The 22,973-nt window shown below is 35.7% G+C and overlaps 1 protein-coding gene across 1 annotated transcript; it reads right to left on the minus strand.

The window, feature by feature from the left end:
* Positions 1-1,648: 1,648 nt before the first annotated feature.
* MYOZ2 (myozenin 2) lies at positions 1,649-20,166 on the minus strand (the record flags this gene model as incomplete). Its single annotated transcript, XM_084285766.1, has 6 exons — positions 20,044-20,166; positions 19,367-19,470; positions 13,835-14,004; positions 11,197-11,326; positions 9,212-9,395; positions 1,649-1,880 (listed from the first exon to the last, which is right to left on the minus strand). Exons 2-6 carry the CDS (start codon positions 19,440-19,442, stop codon positions 1,649-1,651), a joined length of 792 nt encoding a protein of 263 aa, XP_084141892.1. The 5' UTR covers positions 19,443-19,470; positions 20,044-20,166.
* Positions 20,167-22,973: the final 2,807 nt, after the last annotated feature.

Below are 22,973 nucleotides of genomic sequence, written 5' to 3' on the forward strand. Positions count from 1 at the left end.
TGCAGTTTGCAGCCAAAAATATTTTACTTTAAACTAATTTAAAGATAATAGATGTCAATTTTCTGTGCCAACTACCTGCCTTGAAACCAGAATTGAAACATGGGAACCATTTTTACAGACACACATTTTAGCCACAAGAATGTAGGCAGAATTTTCTGTTGGTCTTTCCATTTTAAATCCATTCCAACATTCTTTTTTTTTCAGTTGTCAAGATTCTTGCTGAAATACTCACTTTTGTAGGTCAACGCCACCAAACTTTTAGTAAGAAAAATACCTAGAAAAAGCATTGTTTTACTTGCTTATCATCATCATCGTCTGTGGGTTTCATTTAGAGGTAAAATTTGATTAACATGTCACTATAGAGCTTGCAAAAATTTCTGAATATTCTGATTTAAAGAAAAAATAGGTAGCTGAGTTACCCAGAAAGCTCTTGTTTGTTGTGTGCATGCTTAGAGACAATTATGCCCTGGAGAAGCATCTGGGATATAAGAAAGGGGAGTGGCCTCTTGGTTGAAGCTATTTCCTATTTCAAAACATACAAATTAAACTGTATGTTAGAATATCCAACCTACAGATGTTGGATACTTATCAAACATAAAGTATTTAGAAACAAGCAATTATTAAACTATATTTTCCTCTTACTAGTATGTAGTTGTAACCTGAAAAATGACAATGAAGAACAGCATCTTTTTACTGATTTTGCCTGCCTTCTTTGAAGTTATGGATCTAGTAAGAGTACATCCATATTGATACTTGTATTTCTAAAATGTCAGAGTTTGCCAGCATATCAAGAACAAGAAAACTCACATGCTTTTAAGTCCTAAAAGATATTATGGCTGTAGGGGGAAAGGTATTACGAAATTTCTTTCTATTAGCAAATGCATTTGTGGTAACATAGCTCAATGAGACTAATTTGGTATGTTTGACATGACCTGTCATTGGTAGGTTTTTTAGTTGTGATTAACAAACATTCTAGACTCATCCAGGAAATACCTTTGTACTTTTTCATACCAGTATGTAGTCTTTGTCATAGCCAAATTTACTGCATTTTCCGTAAACAAATCCATATGACAAGGACATTGATGTCCATCATTAAAGCTGAGTTAGAGACGGAAAAGAAGAAAATGGTTTAACTTGCTGTCACCGAAATAATGAATGATGAACATAACTTTGGCTGAAATGGGATTGGGGAAAAAGAGGTTGGTTTCTCAGAGCTCTTCTCAAGCAGGCAGTACTAGGAGTGCTCTGAGTGCATTGTCATGGCATTTTTCAGTTGTTCTACCAGAATCAGCATATCTATCAAATCAAATTTGTTGATATTAGTGTTGCTTTTTTTTTTCTTTAAATCTTAATGCACATGTTCTGAAATGACTAACAAAGATTTTACCAAAGTTGTCATTTTCAGTGAAGTAAAAGAATATATAAACACAAGTACAAAATATTGCAGCCAATACTTGCCAGAATACTTTATTTATGTTATGTTAACAGATGAAATTAAATGCCAGAGAAGAGACATTACATCAGACATTATGACTTATATGCCAGCTGCCTGGGAAAGATTTTATCAGTAGACTTTAGTAGTATTTGGACCAAAAACACATGGATGTGCAGCTTTCAGCATTTTTTATGATATAGAGTGCAGCTTCTCTCACAGGTCCTCTGTTTCTGGAACAGTGTTGGAATCTGTAGGCTGAATGAATACTACAGGAATATTCTCAGACGTCCATCCTTTAGGAGTCCTATTGAAGGATCTTCTGGTAGCAAGAGGGTTTGCAAGGATCATGAATCTCGGATCATTTAGCATCAGCATATTAAAATCTGGTACCTTGAATTTAACCAGCTTTGATGCTCTCTCAAAACCACCAAAGGGAGTGGCAACTCTGTAGATATTAGAGAAATGAAATTAAAATGTGATTTAAAAAATATTCTTCTCCGAGGCATCAAAAGTATAGAAGCTATTTTAATGATAAAGATGTAATGTAATTTCTTGTTTACATTTTAACACCTTTGGGAAAAGTATGCTAATTGCTTTTCTGGCAAATTGTCTTTAATATCTGATATATTTTCCCATAGATAAAGACTTCTTCAGAGTTACCAATGGACAGAAAATCCGAGGGGAAAATAGATGTTGCAAGAAAAACTTTTAATTGGTGAGTCACAGTTACTAAATTTATTTTGTTGGTGGTGAATTTCTAAGTCTGAAAATCATAATTCAGCACGCTCTCCCTAGCAGGTAACTAGTTCAGGAAGTTCTCACCCCATTTTCTCCTATCCCCAGCAGCCTGTTCCTCCCACTAGACTATATTTCAGCATCACATTGTTGTACCAGCAAGAACAAGAACGTATGTAGGATATGTGATACAATTGGGTCATTTATGTGATCTGCATTAAAACAAACAAACAAACAAACAAACAAACAAAACACATACACACACACACACACACAAAAACCTTCAGAAGAGAATTATTGCAGCAATCTGTTTTTTATCATTTTGTTGAAACAATTGTAACAATACAAGTGAGACAAGTGAGGAGGCAATGAAGTGTAATGTGAAGCAGAAAGGAACAGCCAAAGACAACAGCCGTGGAAAGGAGGGGAATGGGTGAGGACTTCTTACTCTAGCTTTGTTCCTGAAGAAAATGTTTATGTAACTAAACCTTGAAACACTTGCTGAAGTTGGCCCTAATTTGCAGCCAGTATTTTTCATGTTATTTAAAAGTACGTGTTCCCTCATTCGGTAAGTCTGAGAAACTAAAAGATAAGAAGTACTAAGCAGGAACTAACTGCTACATGCATTTGCAGATATTTTTAAGCAATAGTATTAACAAATACCTCCCTTCATCCTTTTTTTTTTTTTTTAATTATTATTTTCAGATTTCTAGACTGTAAAAAATTGAGGGGATGAGGGGGGAAGGAGAGGTCTCTCACTTTTTCCAGAATCCTTTTTATAAGCTAACAGACTTGTGCTTTGCATTTTGATTAGCTGCATAACTTTGTTGGGATATCGTCTGGCCAGTTAAGAGATTTAAGATTTTAAAATTACACATCAACACTGATTTCTGCAAAGATACATATATAGTGGCGCGTGAAAATTATTTTTTTTAAAACAGATTTCCTCTAGCCCTTGTAGGTTTTGTGTGTTTGATACCAAACAGATCTGCTGGTATATATTCCTAGTGGCTCCAAGTATTATAGTAGAAGCCCAGAGAAATAATTACCAACAGAAACTAAAAGAGAAAAATTGAAGATCTGACTAGATCTGACTAGAATTTTCAACAAGGTAACTATGGATAAAACAAAACCTTTTTTGAATTAAGCGCACAAAAATAAAGAGATTAATCCAGAAAAAAAATGAATCTGTGACCTAAAAGAAATGGCATTTCTCTGTCATTACACAAATGATTCACTGATTCAGATTCACATGCAGATTTTGGCAAAAGGACTAGTGGACAATTCCAAAGGTCAATCTTGCAAGATACAAAAATCATGAAATTTCTGGGCATGCATATTTAGGGAGAGAAGAGGACAGCTTTGAATTAAGCTCTAAAACTCTTTCTCAATTGACGATATGATTTTGCAGCAGTAACCAGTCCAGGCATTTAACTCTCTTGAGGTCAAAAGTGAGTTCTTTGTATAAAGTGCCTGTGGTATCAAGCTTTTCTTGTCTTCTAGGTCACAGTGCCAAATTGGATACTGTATGATACTGATTAAAAATAATTGCTTGGTAATTGGCACAGAGTGAATGTAGTGATCTGCGTCTTACAGGATAATAAAGATTGTTTTAATTGCTGCTCTAATTAAGATACACAGTCTCACATTGTCGTAATATTTAATTCTCATCAATATGTAAATCAAAGGAATATCAAGATGAATGGAACAGTAATAGCTGTATAAAATTCCAAACAATTCTATAGTGTTAAAATTCCTTCTTGTAGTACCTTTTGCTTTTAAGTGCAGGAATTTTCTGTAGGTAACAGAAACAAGAGTGTTTTAGAGAAATTTAAATGTATTTTGTGGGGAAAAAAAAAATCATGTTGTTCCTATATAAAATCTGGCCTCAGAGAGGCCATTCTTGCATGCTAGGCAGAAGCACATGGTAATCAACATAAAGGAGAGTATAGTAATTGGCTACTAGATGTTAATTTTCCTTTATAGCAGCAGTATATTTTTGTGAGCAATAACTCGTCTGACAACATGCTGTCATAATGACCTCTGTTGTGTGGACATCAATTGTATCACTTGACCTCTGATTCATTGTATAGAAGCCTAAAACTCGTGTAAAAATTCCAGTAGTCACTGTTCATAGTAAGGGCGGAAATGCTGGTTCAGAGCCATAGGAAGTGGCACAAGGAAATATAAGAGACTGTTTAGTAATTACTTCACATATTCCTAAAAAGTAGATGTGTGATTTAATGTTATGAGGCATAACCATGTTTATTTTTAACTGTTGACTTAGTAGGGCTTCTTCTTTTTGTTCTCAGTTTGTCTCATTGAACATTGAATTGTCTCAGAATAGGACACTAGTTGTTGATTTTGAAAGTTTGAAGCAATGTTTTAACTGTATCAGATTAACACCTTCTACTGCATCACCTTATGAAAAATGTGAGTTTCACTGTTAAAAATGGGACTGTCATTCTCTGAACATTCTTCTTATTGTTAATTCTGTGCAAAAAGAAGACACAGGAACAGGGAACTTGACCCTGCGAAATACTCAGAGCTTCAGGGTAGCTTAATGCAAGATTTAGTGCCAATTTCACAAAGATTCTAAGGAACTGGCTAAGCACTGAGTTTCCACTAATCTCTCACATCATTTGGAGTTAGGCTCCCAAAATTCCTTTGAGGATCTGGTTCTCAGCATTTTTACAACAGAGTTCAGAATCCATTAATCAATACAAGCAGAGCCCAGTCCAGATGGACCAGATTCCTGTAGTGTTTTTGAAACAGTAGTCTTTGGGAATTGAGAAAGCTGAGCAATAATTCTTCTGGTAGGAGAGGCAGAACCAGTCAGACTTGCTTGTCTTATGTGAGCAAGACATAGTGCTTTGTGTGTCATTCATAGTCCTACCTTTGACATTTTATCCAGCTTCAGGAAAGCAGATGGAATAAAGGTACTAAATGAAGTGGTATTACAAACTTCTCAGCAAATGTTAATTTTCTAGTAAGAAATAAACTGACAAGAGAAATCAGATGACATGTCTCTGTTCTGCAGCATTTCTCTGCTAGCAGATTCAGTGTCATCTAGGAGAGAAAGGGTGGCCTTGTCTGAAGAGTCTGTTACAGAAACCCTCTGAACCCAGTTTCTCTGATCATGTACCCTGCCTACTACTATCTGCAATTCAGCCATTACTGGCTGTCTTACAGAAAGCCCTGCCTCAGAAGGCAAATGTGCTTATTGGTTGCTTCCAATGCTTCTTCCTTCATTGACCTGCCAGAATTGCAAGATCCCTGCAGTGTAAAATGCCTACTAGACCTCAACTAATAATTCTGTGAATTCCATAGTTCTGATTCTGCTACTGTTAAAGCCAATGATTTAAAAAAAAAAAAAAAAAAAAAAAAAAGAGTATTGGTACTTGGTCCAGAGCTGCCATGTTGCTGGCAGTGGAGAAAAACAAACAAACAACAACAACAACAACAACAACAACAACTGAGTGCTCTTGAGTACTGAGTAAACTTTTAAGCCATGTTTGTGTGAGGCTGTTCGGACACAGCTGAGGTCCCTAGCTGCTAAAGTCATGTTGCTAGTTTGTCCTGGAACAAAGAAGGCTGAAAGGAACCTGAATATGTCCAGGAAAGTCCGCATGCCATTTTAACAGATACAAATGAATGAACTGTGTAGAATCTGAGGCCCGTTTCCTTTGGGAAGTCCTATGCATCACACTTACTGTTAACCACACCCCGTTCTGACTAACAATGACTGTATTAGTGTTTTGCAGGAGAAGAGACATAATGGCACTTTGTTGAATGATGAATCATGATAGAAAGCCTTGATTGATACCCTCAGTGATAAAAAGAAAAAAAGGCATCATTATATCACATTTTGATTGTTTAATACACTATCATTTGCTTTCTCTCCAAGACTGCAATTAAAGAAATCAAGGATGCTGTGACCTAGATGCACAGAATAGCTTACTTAGTATGATACAGACATAAAAGTCCAAGAGATACGTCACTCTATGCCCAAAACCCATAGGCTGCTAAGTTCCTGAGGTGCCTGAAAGTTTTCCTTCTGCAAATGCTCAGATCTTACTTAGCTGTATTGGCAGCTGCACCTATCTTATACTAAAACTCATCTGTGATTCTCTAATGAATAAAATCTTGCTTGAACTTCCACTCCTGAAAACACACACAGTATACTACTGCAGCAAGCTTTCAGTAAAAGCATTTTCATTCTACAACCATGGCTAGTACTGTTGAATCCCTGTCAAATAATAGCATGAATGTGACCAGAGCTGTTTTGCAAGAGATGTCTTTGTAAGAATGGACCTAACTGCTCACATAGAGTATTCCAGAGGGGATGAAGCACTTCATATTGAAGCACAAATGCTGCCCAAAAATATAAGTTTAAGTGGATTAGACAGAGTATGAATCTTAGCCTAGATATCAGGCTGAACAACTAATAGCAGAGAGGTGTAGGTCTTGTTTTCTGCTTCTAAATATTTATTTCCTTTACTGTAAGGAATAACTAAAGAAAGTACATGAAAAGATCTGGGAACTCAGATATAGACCCTGGTTTCTCTTTCTCCATGTGAGCTACTTAATTGTTCAGCTAGAGAAAAAAAAAAAGACGTCCCTCTGGCCCAAGTAAATTTACTCTTTTCTGTATTGTGGTACAAGTCTTAACAAGAGAAGTGAAAAATGTTCCCACCTCTTCCTTGGAAGAGCCTGGAGCCATGCTGTTATACTTCTCAGGGTTTGACATTCCTTTAGAAATAAACCCAGGCTGGCCACATCCTAGGAAAATGCTCTTTCCAAAGAAATTAACCTTATTCCTGAGTATGCATTTTTAAAGAATACATGTGACCTCTGCTCTTTTTTTTGGAAAGGAAGCCCCTAATCTAGCCCTGACCTGAAGATAGGCAGCAATAATTAGGTGCTGATGGCCTTGACAAAGAGGAATTTAAATCACATGAAGCATTCTCTGTAATGTTTTCTTTTGGCTAGCTTGATAGGTACAGTGTGCTGGCTGTATTGAATCCCATAACCAGTCATCCCACTCTCCTATGCATTTTTAGGAGTATAGACACAGAACTCATGGCTCTGAGATCGTCTCCAGTAGGCTAGCATCTTGAATTGCAATTTTGCGAGCTCTTAAGTTCTTTTGGATCTAGTTTTTCTTGCTATAAAACATAAGTCTGAGTGCCTTGTATGTATCAAACAGCTTTTTTAGGTTCACTGGGTATCTTTTTATTTTGACGTGGATGCAGAGTGAGGAGAGTGGTTGCTTTATTTAAATATCATGGATTATATCTCCTGCATTTTCAATTTACCAGTTTCATAATCTGGATCTAGAATTACATGCCAGGTTTTATTTTTTTTATGGCAGTTCCAAGGATGAATATTGACCTTTCCCTTAAATGAATGCATGAATGTTCAACAAATTTGGACTGTGGTGAACTATGGTTCTGCTATATCATACACAGAGCAAGTCTTCATAGAAAGAAATCTGAACAGTTAGTGTTGTATAGAGGACAACTAACAGATTATGGGACAACAAAGCAGCTAGAAATTCACAAAGAAGCCATGAGATACTGTCTCAAGACACATATCCCTATTAATGGAGCTTCTGTGCCCTGTCTGATTCTGTCTTTCAACAGTGATGACTTGTATGCTGGACTCAAAATCTCATTTGTGTGAGGAACTGCTGATTCTGGCTCTGTTTCTATATATACACATATATGTTTGGCTTTTTTTTTTTCTTTTTCCCAGTTACAATAACCATAGTACATAAACTGTGCAGCTACTGTTCCAATATTGGCAGCTGTGGCTCATCTCTCTGATTTGTATTATTATTTTGTTTGCTGACAAGATTGTGCTACACACTTGTGATGTGTATTGCTGTTAGAATGTAAAAATTAATGTAGTGTCAGCAGTGCCAATTTTGATGCTGCATTGTGGAGTATTTTCTCCTTGAGTTCATAGTTGAGGCCTGCCTCTATGGCAGGAATGCAAGTGATGTTTGTGGTGTTTATATTGCCATGCCTTTTTTTTTAATTAATTAATTTATTATTATTATTAATTTGCCATCTATTTGGTGTTTTGACAAAGAGGTTTTGGTTTGCCTCAGGTGTCAGTAGCTTACCAGGGATCATTTAGTGAAAAATTGTCCATGACTTTGATATACAAAGATACTGTGAGTGGCATGAATTACAGCAAAGGACTTAAGTAAGAATGTGTTTTAAAACTTTCAAAGTATTTCCAAACTCAGTATTGTCAATATATAAAGAAGTTCCACTGAAAGCCTCAGTATTCAGTATGCTACCTACTATGCAAATAACTTCAGTCTCAGATCCCCTTTTATTTCAAATGTTTTTTCAAGTCTGCTTGTAATGTTCCATCTGTTGATTTGTTACCAAAAGTTACTGAAGATACAAAAAAAGTTAAATGTGGTAAAAAAAAAAAAAAAAAGCAAGCTGCTAACTGACTGGTCTGAGGGATTGGTAGAGGGATAGATTTCATTGTAGTATCATTGCCTAAAAATATAAGCCTGTAGAGTGTGAGTTGCAAAATAAATAAGTAAATAAATAAAATTAAAAAATAGAAAGGAAAAATATATGTGGTTTGCATTACAGTGTTTACAAGCCAAGTGTTTACTGAGAGTTTCCCTGGTAGGTCTTATGAGGTCATGATCCCATACCTGCCAAAGTCAACAGAAATACTGTAGGCAATGCTATATCCCATTTTTCACATTTATTCAGTACACTGGATTCTGATACTTCTATTTCCGTGGTTGTTTTGTTCTTTCTCTCTTTCATTCAATATTTTCAGCAATTAATCTTACATTCTTGGTTCTAGAATTTAATTTTGGGTCCACACTTTGAGATGAACTATTTACCTTCTTAAAGCTCTTGTTTGCTACCTGTAATCTGTTTGTTCATGCTTACGGGTATACTTGCAAAAACAGGTGATGGGTCTTTTTACAGCCAATGGATACATTTCATTTCAGAGTAATTTTTCACTGCTCTATAAAAGCCAGTGTTCACTCAAAATTACCTGTTAAAGCTCCTGTAGTCGGGCAGTTCTGGCTTTGCTTCTGGTTTAAAAAGTTTAGGATATAAAGCCTCTAGCAGCTCTGGATCATCCCTAATGGCTTCTATCCAAGGAGACTGATAATACTTTGGCACAGAAGTAGTGTTGAACTTTTCAGGAGGAATTTCTTTTAGTGGTCCAGAATATCCTGCAAGGAGATCCAGGTAAACCAGTATAACAGTATATTGATTTTTCTATTTCCTTACCATCATCCTATGTAAATAGGAAGTAATATACCATTATTTCACAGTTAGTTAAAGTGAACAATTGAATCAAGTGAGTTAACCAAAGCAACACAATACCAGAAAGCTCACAGGAGGTATTTGTAGCCTTTTAGATAACTGATCTGAAGTATTCTACTCTTCTTTTGAGGGTAAGTTTATTTTAGTTTTATTTAAGTTTGTTTCTATCATTATAAGCATCTATTTGAAAAAGGAGCACATCTACGCAGACCTTGGGCTGAATTAACAATTAAATGTTAAAAACAGCCTTTTGGTTAAAAGTAAGATAATTCTATAGTCTTTGGATGAGATTTCCCAAAAGCATTAAAAGGAGTTAAGGTCCCAGCCATTCTATCAGATTTTTTGCCTCCATTTGATGCTTTAAAATGTCATACTTACATGTCTCTTTGATCATTTTCATCTTTTTGTTTGTTTGTTTGTTTTGTTTTCTTTTAGTTTTTATTTTCCCCTCTCTATAATCAGCTGAGGATCAGGCTCTGATCAGAATTTTACTAAACAAGTGGATTTCTTATTCAGAGTGTGATTTCTTCTAAAGCCAAATACGATATGGCACAAATAAACATAAGGGGAAAAAAGCCCAGACCTTACTGTGCAATTTGAAGAATTAGAATCAGCTGAAGAATTAGAACCAGCAAGGGATTATTCTAATATATGAGTTTATAGTATTTGTTTGAAAAACAAGGGAAATCTGTTTTCCTGTTTACCCTCACATGACATCTAGCTCTTTAAATTAATGTTGTTGCCTTTTGTAAGCTAAAAAAAAAAAAAAAAAAAAAAAAACACACCCTGTGGTTTAATAAATACTCCTTTCACCAAAAATAAATATTTCTTGCCTAAAGAAAACTTTAAGATTTGTATCATGTTTTAGCAATGGAAATTACCTCAATTTGCATTGTATTTGGCCCATGGATGCAGAGAGCCTTAGCTGTCACTAACAGAGTAGCATTGACCTAGTTTACATAGACTGGAAAAGGTCTGCACAAAACATGCATTGAGTAATTCTGAACAAAGAATGAATTTGTAAAAACCACAGTCTGCTCATGGATAATTCATAAACAGGAAGAAGGGCTATATCACTGAATAAATTAATTAAAACAAATTAGCCTTCTCTAGTCTTCAAAGAATACAAAATAAGGCCTTCCTGTAGCTCACTGCTTTAAATAAAGACAACAGTACCCTCACAGTTAAGGACTTAAATAAAGCAGAACAGTGTATACAGCCAGGGGCAAATTCCTCTTTAAGTTACTTATCTGTAAAGGGTTCCAGCAAAACTTGCAATGACTTCAGATGTCCATTTACAGGTAATTAAACTACAGTGGATAACTTTCAGACTGTTAAGCAGTGTGTTGTATCTTAGAAAATAGGGCATTGAAAAGTCAGTATATTAATCTGGTTTTAAATCTGAAGATCTGTTTCTCAATGTTTATAAGATCAATAAATATATGAGCAGTCTCACTGGAAAATAATGCATGCCTTCAGTTGAGGGAGAGGTAGTACAAGGGACATATCAAATCGTTAAGAACGAACAGAAGCAACTGGTTTAAATTTCCATGGGTGATTCTGATTAGTTATCTGATTCAATTTATGTATTTCTAATAGTAACTCCATTAATAACTTATTGTTAATGACATTGTTTTAGAAAGAGCTCCTTCGTCTGCTGTGAGATGGGTAATAAATGCATTCCATGTCTATAAATTCATCTATTACCTGGGGCAATGTTGTCAGGATGCGGTGGGCTCCGGGGATCAGGTGTGTTAGGAGGTGTCATTGGGGCATGCTGGGGAATTCCTTCAACATTGAGGCCATCCATTTTAACACCCTGCATGGGCTCTCCACGCTGCATTCAAAGAGAAATAAATATCATTGATAGCACAGGCAAAAAATGAGTCCCTCTGATTCTCTGTTGAGGGATGGAATATTACTTCAGCTTACAGGCCAGATCTGAGACCTAGGATATATTATCCAAAGGTACACTGTCCTGCTGTTAGGTACCCTTTTTGCTAGACAGCATTCCTCTGGATTTTCTGACTGTTACCCAGAAGATGAAACAGTTTCACAACTCTCTTACAATGGCTATGTAAGCAAAAGAATAATTTATCAGTGTTAAGAATGTTATCACAGCACAATTTTAAATGTCTATATTTCAAGTGTGTGATTGTGATGGATTTATTCAAAGGATTGGGGGTGTTGGGAGCTAGAACAAGACTTCTGAAGCATCATTACCATCCAATTAAGTTTTCTGACCGTTTCCAAAATTGGGGATATTTGAATATTAATAGGTAGTCTAAGAAGAGATTTCATCCCGTCTGCTGCTCATACCAGTCACCACTATATCTACCTGTGCCTGTGGGCTGTATAGTTCACAGCAAAGAGTAAAGCTGGTCACTTTGGCAGGGGGGCCCATGGATCACTAGATGCTAGAAGTTGTGATGTGCCAGACAGGGCCCCCTTGCTGCCCAAAGATTCAAGAAATCCGGCAGGTTTAAGGCATATGGGTTTCAAATCACTGATTCATCAAAGCTTCTCGTCCTATATCAGTTGAAAATCCACTGTATTTGTTGAATTGCTTTTGTTTGGGCTTTTCTTTTCCTGTATTTATAATAGAAATAACAACTTCAGTGCAGGTCACTTTCTGGCGATTAATGATATGCTGTTATTTTCCACCCTCCTATTGGGTCATCAGTTCTAAGGAAACATCTAAAGGCTTAATCATTGTTGCATAAATATAGATGGGAGTCTTATAAGAAGTCAGTATCTTATTTTAGCTATGACACATAGGCTAAAAGTAATTTAAATATAGACAGTTCCAGAGTATGAGTTTCTTAAAGAAGGAAAGCAAAGAAATTATACTTGTTTTAACCTGAAACATACAAGCAAACAAAAAATATCAAGGCAGTATGTTTTGGAGCCATCCTAAAATATGTTAGAAATATTAATTTTGGCAGCCAGAATCGTAACGCTGGTGAAGATACCACCAGTGGTGGCTAAATAGGCGTTTAAGGGAGGGGAACAGAAACCAAAGAGGCATCATTTCTTCCCATGTCAGAATGTCGTAATGACTGTGCAGTATGCATGTGTTTTTGGGGGAAATTCCAGGGAAGAAGTAGAGAGATCCTTCAGCATTTGGATTAGCAAGACAGTAGTAAATTACAAATGCATCTTACTTTCTGCTCCCAAAATCTCCTTAAGAGATGCCATAAGACAAAAAATAATTCAATAGACTTAAAAAAACTGCATTCATTTTATTGTTTCTTATTTAATTGCACATGTGTGTTTGTGTGTTTTCATTAATAAAACTGAACGTAGTTTGAGCAAAGCCATTGATGCTTTACTGTTTGGTTCATCAATTATTCATTCCCTGTTTGTACCAATACAAACTTTGGGTTTTATCACAACAATACATTACATATAGTCACTATCTTTTTTATTCCAAGTGAAGGTTTTGATTAAAGAATTCAGTCAAAGTCTTTCTATGGATTCTCTAGGGTTCAGATGCTAATATAATCATAGCATCACATATGTGGGATTTAAAACAATAAAGACATGAAATTACAATGGAAGTAGAGGGGCTGCTTGCATACTTTATTAGACTGGGCATAGACTATTCATTGTTAAATGAATAAACCATTATTACATTGGAGAACCAGACAAAATTTATGAATGTTTTTCTCCCTCTTTGCAGAGATCAAACAAAGAGGTTTAAGTATTTCACAAAGGCAATAAATGAGACGTACATCAGGTGCATTTAGTTCCTGCCATGAGGATTCCCAGGGTATCACTAATGCTTTAACCCAGTTCCTGAGGGCCTAGTTCAGAGAATAATTGTCTTTCAGTGACAAACTTCATCGTTTGTCCCCTTGCTGAGACATGGAAGGCAAGAAGTCTCAAAAATTTCTGTCATTTGAGAGAGTCACATAGCTGCCTGGCAACTATGTTGAGACCACCACCCTATTTTAATAGGAATACTTCCTGGCCATGTAAAACAGACCGTTACTTCTTCCAACCTTTTGAATATCATTAACTACTTAACTTTCAGTAGTCAATGTGCCCATTATTACAGGACAAGAACTCCAGTCACTAGTAACCTGAATCTGAATTTGCATGAAAATTATTTGAATCTGATGTCCTGAAGTATTAAGGTCTTCAGATTTTTTATTTTTATTTTTCTACAGGAGCCCAATAGATACAAATAGCTCACTTCATATTAACATTGTTCTAGTACAGTATTTTACTCTTATTCTTCCTGAAGCAACAAATAAATCAGGTACATAATGTATCATGAGCATCAAGGGAACCCCAGGCTAGTCTCACTGTGTTTCATTAATAAGTTATTACAAATACTCACATTTCTTGGCTTGTTTGTTACATAATGATAATTTTCGTACGTGTATTTGTCAGATCTCCGCTGACGTCTCTTGAAGAGTCTTGCCCCTCTGTTGCTGAGTGTCGATAGTTCCTCTACCATGATATCTCTTGGGGTGCTGACCTTTTTTCCGAGGTTTAAGCTGGGTGAGACTGAAATACAAGGGATAAATACATACCTCTGTTTTTCATAAATGCCCGATGTCACGTACCCTACACCTGAAACCTGATGACACATCAGTGCATACTTATCTAATACATGAGGCAGCTTCATATGGTGTTAGTGAAATTAATCATTTTCTAAAATTTTGGAGCAGATTATAGGACACCACAAACCTGTTTTTCAAAGATGCTAAGCACCCCAAGCTCCAAATTTATTTCAGTTCAATGACATTCAGCTGTTCTGAAAATCAAGTCTATATTGTCCTGCACACAGACTAGTGAAAACTGGCTTCTGCTGAAACCTGGAACAAAATTCTATTTGACCTCAGCATTCCCAAATCAAACATTAAGTTAACTTTTTGCCCTGCACTGGATAGATGAGCAGATTGCTCCTTTTAAGCACAGCTACCAGTTTTTTATTACTTAAAGCATTTTATTATGAATTACTCTTTAAAACCCCACTTTCTTCTGAAATCTAGGACATTTTCTACTTTAAGAAGAGTTTGTATTAGAAAGTCTGTATTAAGTTGTATTTTTTGTTATTTTTAAAGAAAGCTTCAAAATAAAGCTTACGGTGTTGAAAATGAGAGACAGAACAAATTACAACATGCTTTTAGGAAACGATAGATTTAGAATGTTTTATTTTTTACTCTGTCTAGGAGGAAAGTTACAAGCAAGTCTTCTCAAAATGACACAATCAGATACTGAATTATTAGGTGCAGTATTAGTTTATTCACCATTGAAGGAAAAAAAAAAATTGTATTTTTTTGGTGAGCTCCTAGGGGTTTTGAAAATGAAGATGCATAAGCAGGGAAGAGGAGATCAACTGAGACTGTAAATAGAGAACATGGAATATCAGAAAGTACCGGTTATCTCTGTGGTGATGTTCTGGAGTTTGGGATGCTGGTGGCAATGAGCAAGCCGAGTGACTGAAGTCTCTCACTAGGTGTCCTCAACCTATAGACAAGGCTTGGACCTTAGAATACAGTAACTTCAACACTGAGCAAACTATTTTTGTATTAATTTATTTCTGCTTAGAACTTTGTAGAATTGAACAAATGCAACAATAATTAGATCATATAGTAGAAACTGAATTTTCAATAAAATCATTTCCTATTGCCACTTACATTAATATTTGCCATTTTATTAGTTAAAACTATTCTCCTCAGTTGTTCATAAACTTCAGGAAGAAAAATGGGAAGGTGCAATATGCTTTGAGGATTATATCAAATAGGTGCAGTGTGTTTCTTTGATCCACTTTTCAGTATCACATTCTGTTATTTCTTTAATAATAAATCCTCCTATTGTTTACATATTCTAATTATCTACAGGTCTTGAAAGTATGAACTTCAACGTATGTTTTAATGCATTAAAACAAAGAGAAAGCAAATTAGATGTAAAACACTGTATCTTGCTTCCACGGCAAGCAGACAGGAATCCCAGTTTAATTAGCTGGATAGGTCCCTAATGTCAAAATTAATTTTGCATATGCTGGGGGAAAAAAAATAAAAAGGGTTTTATTTTTAGTTTCAGACTTTCATTTGGAGTGCATGGCGTATGTCTCCTACTAACTTTATGATGGAAAAGCAATGTGGATTGTTGACATTTAGGAAAATGTAACTGAGATCAGTGCTCTGTTTAGCCCAAGCTGTACAGGATGAGTTTTCTGTGTACTAAATCAAACAGGTTTGTGGCCGTGGAGTTCATCACTGTTGATCCTCTTTTGTTCGTACTTATTTCAATCAAATGCTTGCAGTAGATTTAACTGGAGAAAGAGCAAGCTAACTGTGTCATGAACTGGAGCATGGACTTCTGTTTTAAAAATAGTATGCATAAAGAATCCTAACACCCTTCTGATATTTAAGGGGTAGCTACAAAACAGGGAGTTCTTAACATGGAAGAAAATGACTCAGCTTGTCCAATAAGCCATATCAGTGACAGATAATGGTGGAGTTTTGGCTCTGTGGTTGAGATAAGCGCACTAGTTATTGGCCTGCAGCCTGAAATGTTGACCAACAACTCATATTTTGATGTTCTTATTTTTCAAGATTACTTCAGGGGCATGGACTGTTGAATGGTTTTATATTAGAAAGGGAAGTTTACCTTTCAGATCAGCAATGTTTTCCTGTAGAAAAAGCTTTTCTTCATTATCTGTGGAGTGGGTAATATGTAAGTCCTAAGAGACTGGGGCGCCAAGATGATTGCAGTTCTCTGTCCAAACCACTCAATATTCTTCTGGGACATGCTGGATGTTAACTATTTTGGGCCTTGCTGTTCCCTTACATACGTGCTGTTCTTGTTAATGTTTACTGTAGGCTCCAAGGTACTTTGTAACCTACAGTTGTGTACTATTGTGTATCTAGGCAGCATCCCAGAAGCATAGGTGTGAAGTTCATTTGAATCCCCTGCCAACTAAAATCTAATCTGCTGTCTGGTTTTATAATGTGTCTAGGGATTGTTTCAGTGTCACTGCAGGAAAGGTGATGAAGAATGAGAAAAGGGGGACATTTAGAGGATGATAGGAAGAAAACATCTCCAAGTCCACTTCATAAATGGGCATTCATAATGGAAGTTTAATTTGTAGTTCAATCCTCATCTTAACTTTCTAGTTTAATGTTTTTATTTGTTCCTGCCAAGCCCTCCCTATCCTGCCCTTAAAATCTTAACAGATTTCATTTAAATATGATTTATCTATTTTCTCCTGCATTCCCCCAATCCCTTTTAATCTTCCAGTAAACAATCTTCTAAATACCTTCATCTGGATTATAAATTTTAATAATGAGCGTCATAGTATATGATACAGTTTTTCATAGTATCAGAAATAAGAATTTGTAACTCCATCATAAAAGATCATATAGCTACTGAAGAATGAATTTAAGAAATAGGACAGAACTAAACATGAGATTTAAGTGTAATTGAATGCTAACGGCTTCCTCAAACATACATATATACATGTATACCTCTGCCAATCACACTTAGGAAATTTAACATTAAGCAAAGTCAGCCAGAGAAAAAACAGTTAGGAAGGTGACCACGTTCCTCTCTCTTCTAACACTGTAAGAGGGTTTACAGGTAGTGTCTATTACTGCAACATGTAGTGACATGTAGGATTTCACTAGAACACAAAGTCATGTACCACAGGGAGATGTGGGCTTTCAGTCATTACTAACCTAGCCCAGAACTTAGACACTGGTAAAAACTTGGATGACTTTGTATCTTACTCACAACTGTTTCTGCTTTTTTTTTTTTTTTTTTTTTTTTTCTTCTTTTACAAGCAGTTTAACTGTTTACCTGAAAGCATTATAATAAAAGGGGTTAAAATGAGAACATATCGGGTATACTTTCTGAGTGTCGTTACAAGCCACAGGGACTTGCACTACAGAATCTTCTATTACTGTTTACCTCTGTTAACACTGGAGAGTTGTATAGGTCTGCAAAACAAGGTAGATTCTTTTCTGGATGAAATTTAGTTTTCATGCAATTTCCAGATACAGAATCTTCATTACTAATACTGATGCAAAACCCAGAAAGACAGCAGCTTGTCTCAGGTTAAACTTGCTCAATTAACAATTAGGGGAAAAATAAATTCTCAAAATTAAAAGAGCTGAATTTAGTCATTTAAAAAACAGATTTATCCCTGATTTTTCCAACATTTGGTCCCAAAGGACTAGTGTATGCTTTGTCTCATTATGGCTTTGGTTATCCTCTGTTTCTAAATTGGTTTCACTGAGCTTTTACAGTTATAAATTTCAGACTCTTATCACACACATTTCATGTAATTTCATATTTTTTTAACGTTAAGTGTCCCAGACATCCAAGACATAGAACTAGAACATACACTTAAAGAGTCTGTATTGCCTTCAGTGGCCATGTATCATACCATATCTTGTAGAATAAACTGTAGTATCTATGTGTATAAATCTAAACTTGACAGCAAATCTGATAATACATAAATAATGAAAACAAAGATAATATGAAGTAAATGCAAGCATCAGCACAGATTATCCAGTAATTCCAATGATTTCCAGAACTGTATGGTACATTTATTAGTATTACTATGAACAGTATCATTTACCACATGAATTGCCTGGATCTAAACAAACATATGACAGACAGATTTTCTGCCCCGAAGAGCTTACAGGCAATTTCAGGCAAGTATAGTACTTGGGTTTTCAGTGGAAAAAAATAATAGAATTCTAATGAAATCTATAAGGGCAGGCTGGGTTTCAGACTTGTGTGTTCAGTGGAGAATGGAAGGAGGGAAGAGGTATTTGCTTAGAAATAGAAAGTATAGAAAAAAAATATGGAAATGTCAGGACTAGGACCAGGCACTGAAACTTGTAGCTTCTTTTTTTCTGAATTCATTAGGTCTCTGGTCCTACTCTTCCTGCAATCAGACAGGTCAATTAGTGAGCACAAAAACCATCCCCAAATTCTTTGGAGCAAAAGACCACAGGAAAGATTTTCAGTACTGGAATGTAATGTCCAGTATTTTTCTGATGTAGGCAGTATGATTTTCATAAAATCTAAATATTAACAGAGCTCCCTGCTGGTTGTTTTTGTTTGTTTTGTTTTCTTTTTCTTCAGTGAGACTTGTGGGGTGTTTATCACTTTTTTAAAACTGGTATTTTTTATAGATGATAAAAAACGTTCATAGGGAGGATTGAAAAGATCTCCAAAAACATCCAGTACGTACCGAGTGAAAGCCAGGAAGACTTGTATTCCCAGATGAGTTAATTGCTTCTGAAGGTGTCACACTAGAAGCCTATTTTTTTTTAAGAACTTGTTTTTGCAAATCAAGCTACCTTCTTATAAGTGTCTGCATTTTCATCAGTGCAACAACAGAAGAGTGGTGGCTATGCACTAGAGAAAATTGCCACATTGCTAGTAAATTTTGTTAGTTACAAAGATTAATTATGCATGGGAGGAACAGAGCTGTAAACAGTTGTTTCAAAAATTTCTATCATTCATATGAAAAAGCAAAGTGAAAAAGAGCAAAAGAAGAGGATACAGACAGATCAGCATGTTTCTCAAATGATAGCCTTTTAAAATGGAATGAAGTCATGTTATTAACCCCAAATAATATTCTGAAAGGCTATCCTAGCAGAATGTACATCAGCTGTTAGATTACTTCATTCCTTCACAGCAGTTGTTCATCTGAAAATAGCTTTCAAATGAAAAGAGGCAACTACAAAAGGATTAGTTACCATAGGCAGCATGATACTCCCCCAAGATTATTTATGGCAAAACACCCAGAGACAAAGCTGTAAGAGAGTTAAACTCTGTGATTAAAAATATTTCAGGGAGGGCTAGAGGACAGTGCATATAGAGTAAGTTGGGTTCAGCGCTATACCATTTCTCTGTATTTCATCCATAATGGCTGATGCTTGTTGTTTCCTCTCTTTGACCATGGCAGAATGTGATAACATTGTGATTTTCTGATATGATTTTTCCTTGCTGAAAGAAAACACACATTTTTATATTGTTGAGCCAGCTTGCAGTAGTAAGCCAACTTTAATTTCTGATAGCATGTTTAGAACAGCTGAATATTGAATTTAGTTATTCCTGATCTAGAAATACAGTGGTTTTAACTATGCAAAATGCACTGCAGTTTTTGCCTGCAGACAGATGCTAGGATGTATTCTGATGGATAGAAAGTTCCAAGGAATGAACTTTGAGTTGGATATATACATTTTGTAGCAAAATCAGTGTCGGTGATCTAGGCCTTCTCACATCTACACATTATATTAAAAAAATAAATTCATAATTAATATTTTAATTATAACTTGCTATATGTTTTCATAAATGTTATTCTGTTGTTTTTTTTTTTTTTTGCTTTTTTTTAAATCTAATAAAGAATTTGAGCAACTAAATAAGATGCTCTGGCATCTTTAAAGGAAGTGCAAATTTGACTAGGTAAAAAAATAAACGTCTTTTCAATTGCAGAGTCAAGAGGTTACATAAATGTCTTTTATCTGACAGTTTGTAGGACAGACAATGTCAAAATATTTCAGGAAACAATACACTTACCCTACTGTTATGTTGTGCAGATAAAAGCGTTCTCAACCCTTTAGTTGAAGCTTCAGGAGTTAGTTATGAATGGGGATGACCTGCCTGGTCCAGGATGGTTTCTACCCTTGTGCTTGGATCTGCATGGTACCTAGTACCGAGACAAACTGGGGGCTGATCCTCTTCAAAGGAATTGGCATCCAGCTGACATCAACTAGTTATATATAGCATCAAACACTCCAGCCACTCATATCTTCCTGGCAAAAGAAGAGAACAGAAAAGATTCAGCTGCACCCACAACAAAGAGAGTTTATATCCCTTTCGGAGCTTATTGGAAGATTTAATGGAATGCTCCTCTCATACCCGTACAGATCATCTCCTCATCACCTCTGAGAATAATAATCTCTGTGTTATAACCAGGAAAGAGACATTTAAAAATAAGGTGTTAAATGTATGGATGGGCAAGACTATCAGATGAGAATGGCATGGGCTAATCCTTAGTGAAAGATGAAACCATGCTTCAATAGTAGCTGATAGCTAAAGTCAGTAGCAGATGGCCGATACACAAAGTCTGTTCTGATAAAGAAATGAGAATTTTTTCAGTATTATAATTGGTAGGGAGTAATTGTCAGTATTATAAATGTCTGGGAGTAATTTTTCAACAAGCACACACCTCTCAAACTCTTATTCAAAATCTTGTAATTTTCTTTGTGCATTAGGAGCAGAAATCTGCAGTAATTTGAAACTTGGTCATATTCAACATTCCAGGATACTGTTGTATCAGCTTGTCAAAGAAATGTGTGATATGTGGAGTACAAATATTACGTGACAGCAAACAACTTTGGACAGAAAGAAACAGGCAGAAAGAAACATTCCCCCCACAACCTGTTGTCTGAACACTGATAATTGAATTATGGGCAGTAACAGCAAGATGAAGAAGCTTGTGTATTTCTTATTAGGATTTGGCTTTGCTCTGTGAAGTTTCTATTTCTTCTGGAAAATTATGGTCTTTTTTGGCTTGGAGTGTTGAAAAAGAAAATTGCTTGGATCCTGACAGGATCCTGACAATATGACAGGAGAAAGGAATTCTGCCTGTAAATTGAATCTGGAGAGTAATAAAATACATCAACACAGTGTGCATAACTTTACAAACAGCAAGCACTCTGAGACAGATGCGATGTATGTGCCTGATTTAATGTCCTGAAAGCATTTGTGTTCAACCAAAAAATTACTTTTTTTTTTTCCCCCCTCTAGATTTCTGTTCCTAGACTTAGCTTTGCAAAACATTTTTCTGAGATCCTAGACATCTCTGCCCCAAAGAGATGTTCATTCTAATCCTCACTATCACAATCTACCTGGTCTTGTTACCTGTCAGTAATTATTTTCTCAGTTTATTGTGCTTGGATCAGCTACCAGCAAACATGATCAAAGTCTTGGTTGAATCTTATCAATTTCACTAATGGGCAAGATTGCTGTCCATCTGTTTGTCAGGAGGCCTTCAATGATTTCTCCAGCAAAGTGAAGGGAAAATTAGGGTGGATCTCTAGATACTCTTGAAATAAAAAATTAAGCCCCCCTTCTCTCTCCCACAAAATAAGTGAATTAAAGAAGCACACAATGAACCTTTCAGTTCCTGCTACGTATTTGAGAAGAGAAGTTGCAGAATATGAACAGGAAGGATAATGAAACCAAAGGGAAGACAGAACAATTTAATGTGAAGTATGTTACCGCATCCTGTTTTAATTCAACCCAAATAGTTCCTTTTTGTGTCTCCTGAAAACCTGACTGGCCAAAGCCATGTGCAAACGTAGAAGGCCCCACATTAAACAGGGAACTGAGCCCCCAGAAGTCTCATCCAATGTTAGTTACTCTGTAATTCCGGGCACATTTTTCCAAGACTTTCAGAAACTAGGCTGAGGTGACAAGAGCTACAAAGATGCATGTCATCACAGAACATTTACTGAATTTTTACTTTCCATACATACAAGAAAGATGAGTGTTGCTTTAACTTACATTTTTCTTTTGGTATCAAAAGAGGAAAGTGTTGTAGAGGAAACAGATTTACATCTCTTTTATTCACCCCAAATATAAATGACTGAATCATCAGTTTCTAAGCACTAGCAGGATAATAAGCTGGTAGGAAACTACCAGTACAAATTTATGAAACCAATTCATTTTCTTTATTTGACAGTAGTTGTTGGCCTATGATAGAAGGGGTAAGCAGTAGGCATAAATATTTTGACTTTTGTAAGGTTTTTGATAATATGCCACATTTTCTTAAGCAAATGAAAGACCAAATGTTCTTTAAACTCCTACACAACTCATTGGAAACTTGTACTCTAGGAATTAGTGATTCGCCACCAAGCTGTCAAATGAAATTGAAAGAGTCTGTCAAGGGTTCATGCTCATCAGTGTTTTCATTAATAACTTCAGTGATGAAGCCAAGAATCTCAGTTAAGTGCCAACCTAGGAAAATTACAAGCAGTCTGCAGGAAAGAATTTAAACATTTAATTAGCTTGATGAATGGGGAAAAAGTCAAATGCAATTCAGAAGACCATATCCAAATGAAATTTTGAAATGGAGATACAACTGATTGACACTTGTCTTTAAGCTTGAATTTTGGATCTAGGAAGATATATGAAGAGGCATCCCAAAGACGGGGATTGCTATTGCCAATCCCCAATAGTCCAGGGTTTAGTCTATTACGATTTCCATTTACTAGTTTTTAGATAGAATAAAAAATACATGAGCAAGATGAATCATGCTTTTAGAGTATTGTACAAGCATATACAATTATGCCATCTGTTACTTCTGGATAACTGCAAGCTCTTGAATATGGTAGGATTCCCACTCAAAATTGCACTGAAAAATAGATTAAATTATTCAAAATCAATAAAATTTACCTAAGAAATAAAATGCAATTAGTTGCATATAAGAAAGAAAAATCAAT

Source organism: Netta rufina, assembly GCF_964035555.1.
Source record: "Netta rufina genome assembly, chromosome: 4".
Lineage (NCBI taxonomy): Eukaryota > Metazoa > Chordata > Aves > Anseriformes > Anatidae > Netta > Netta rufina.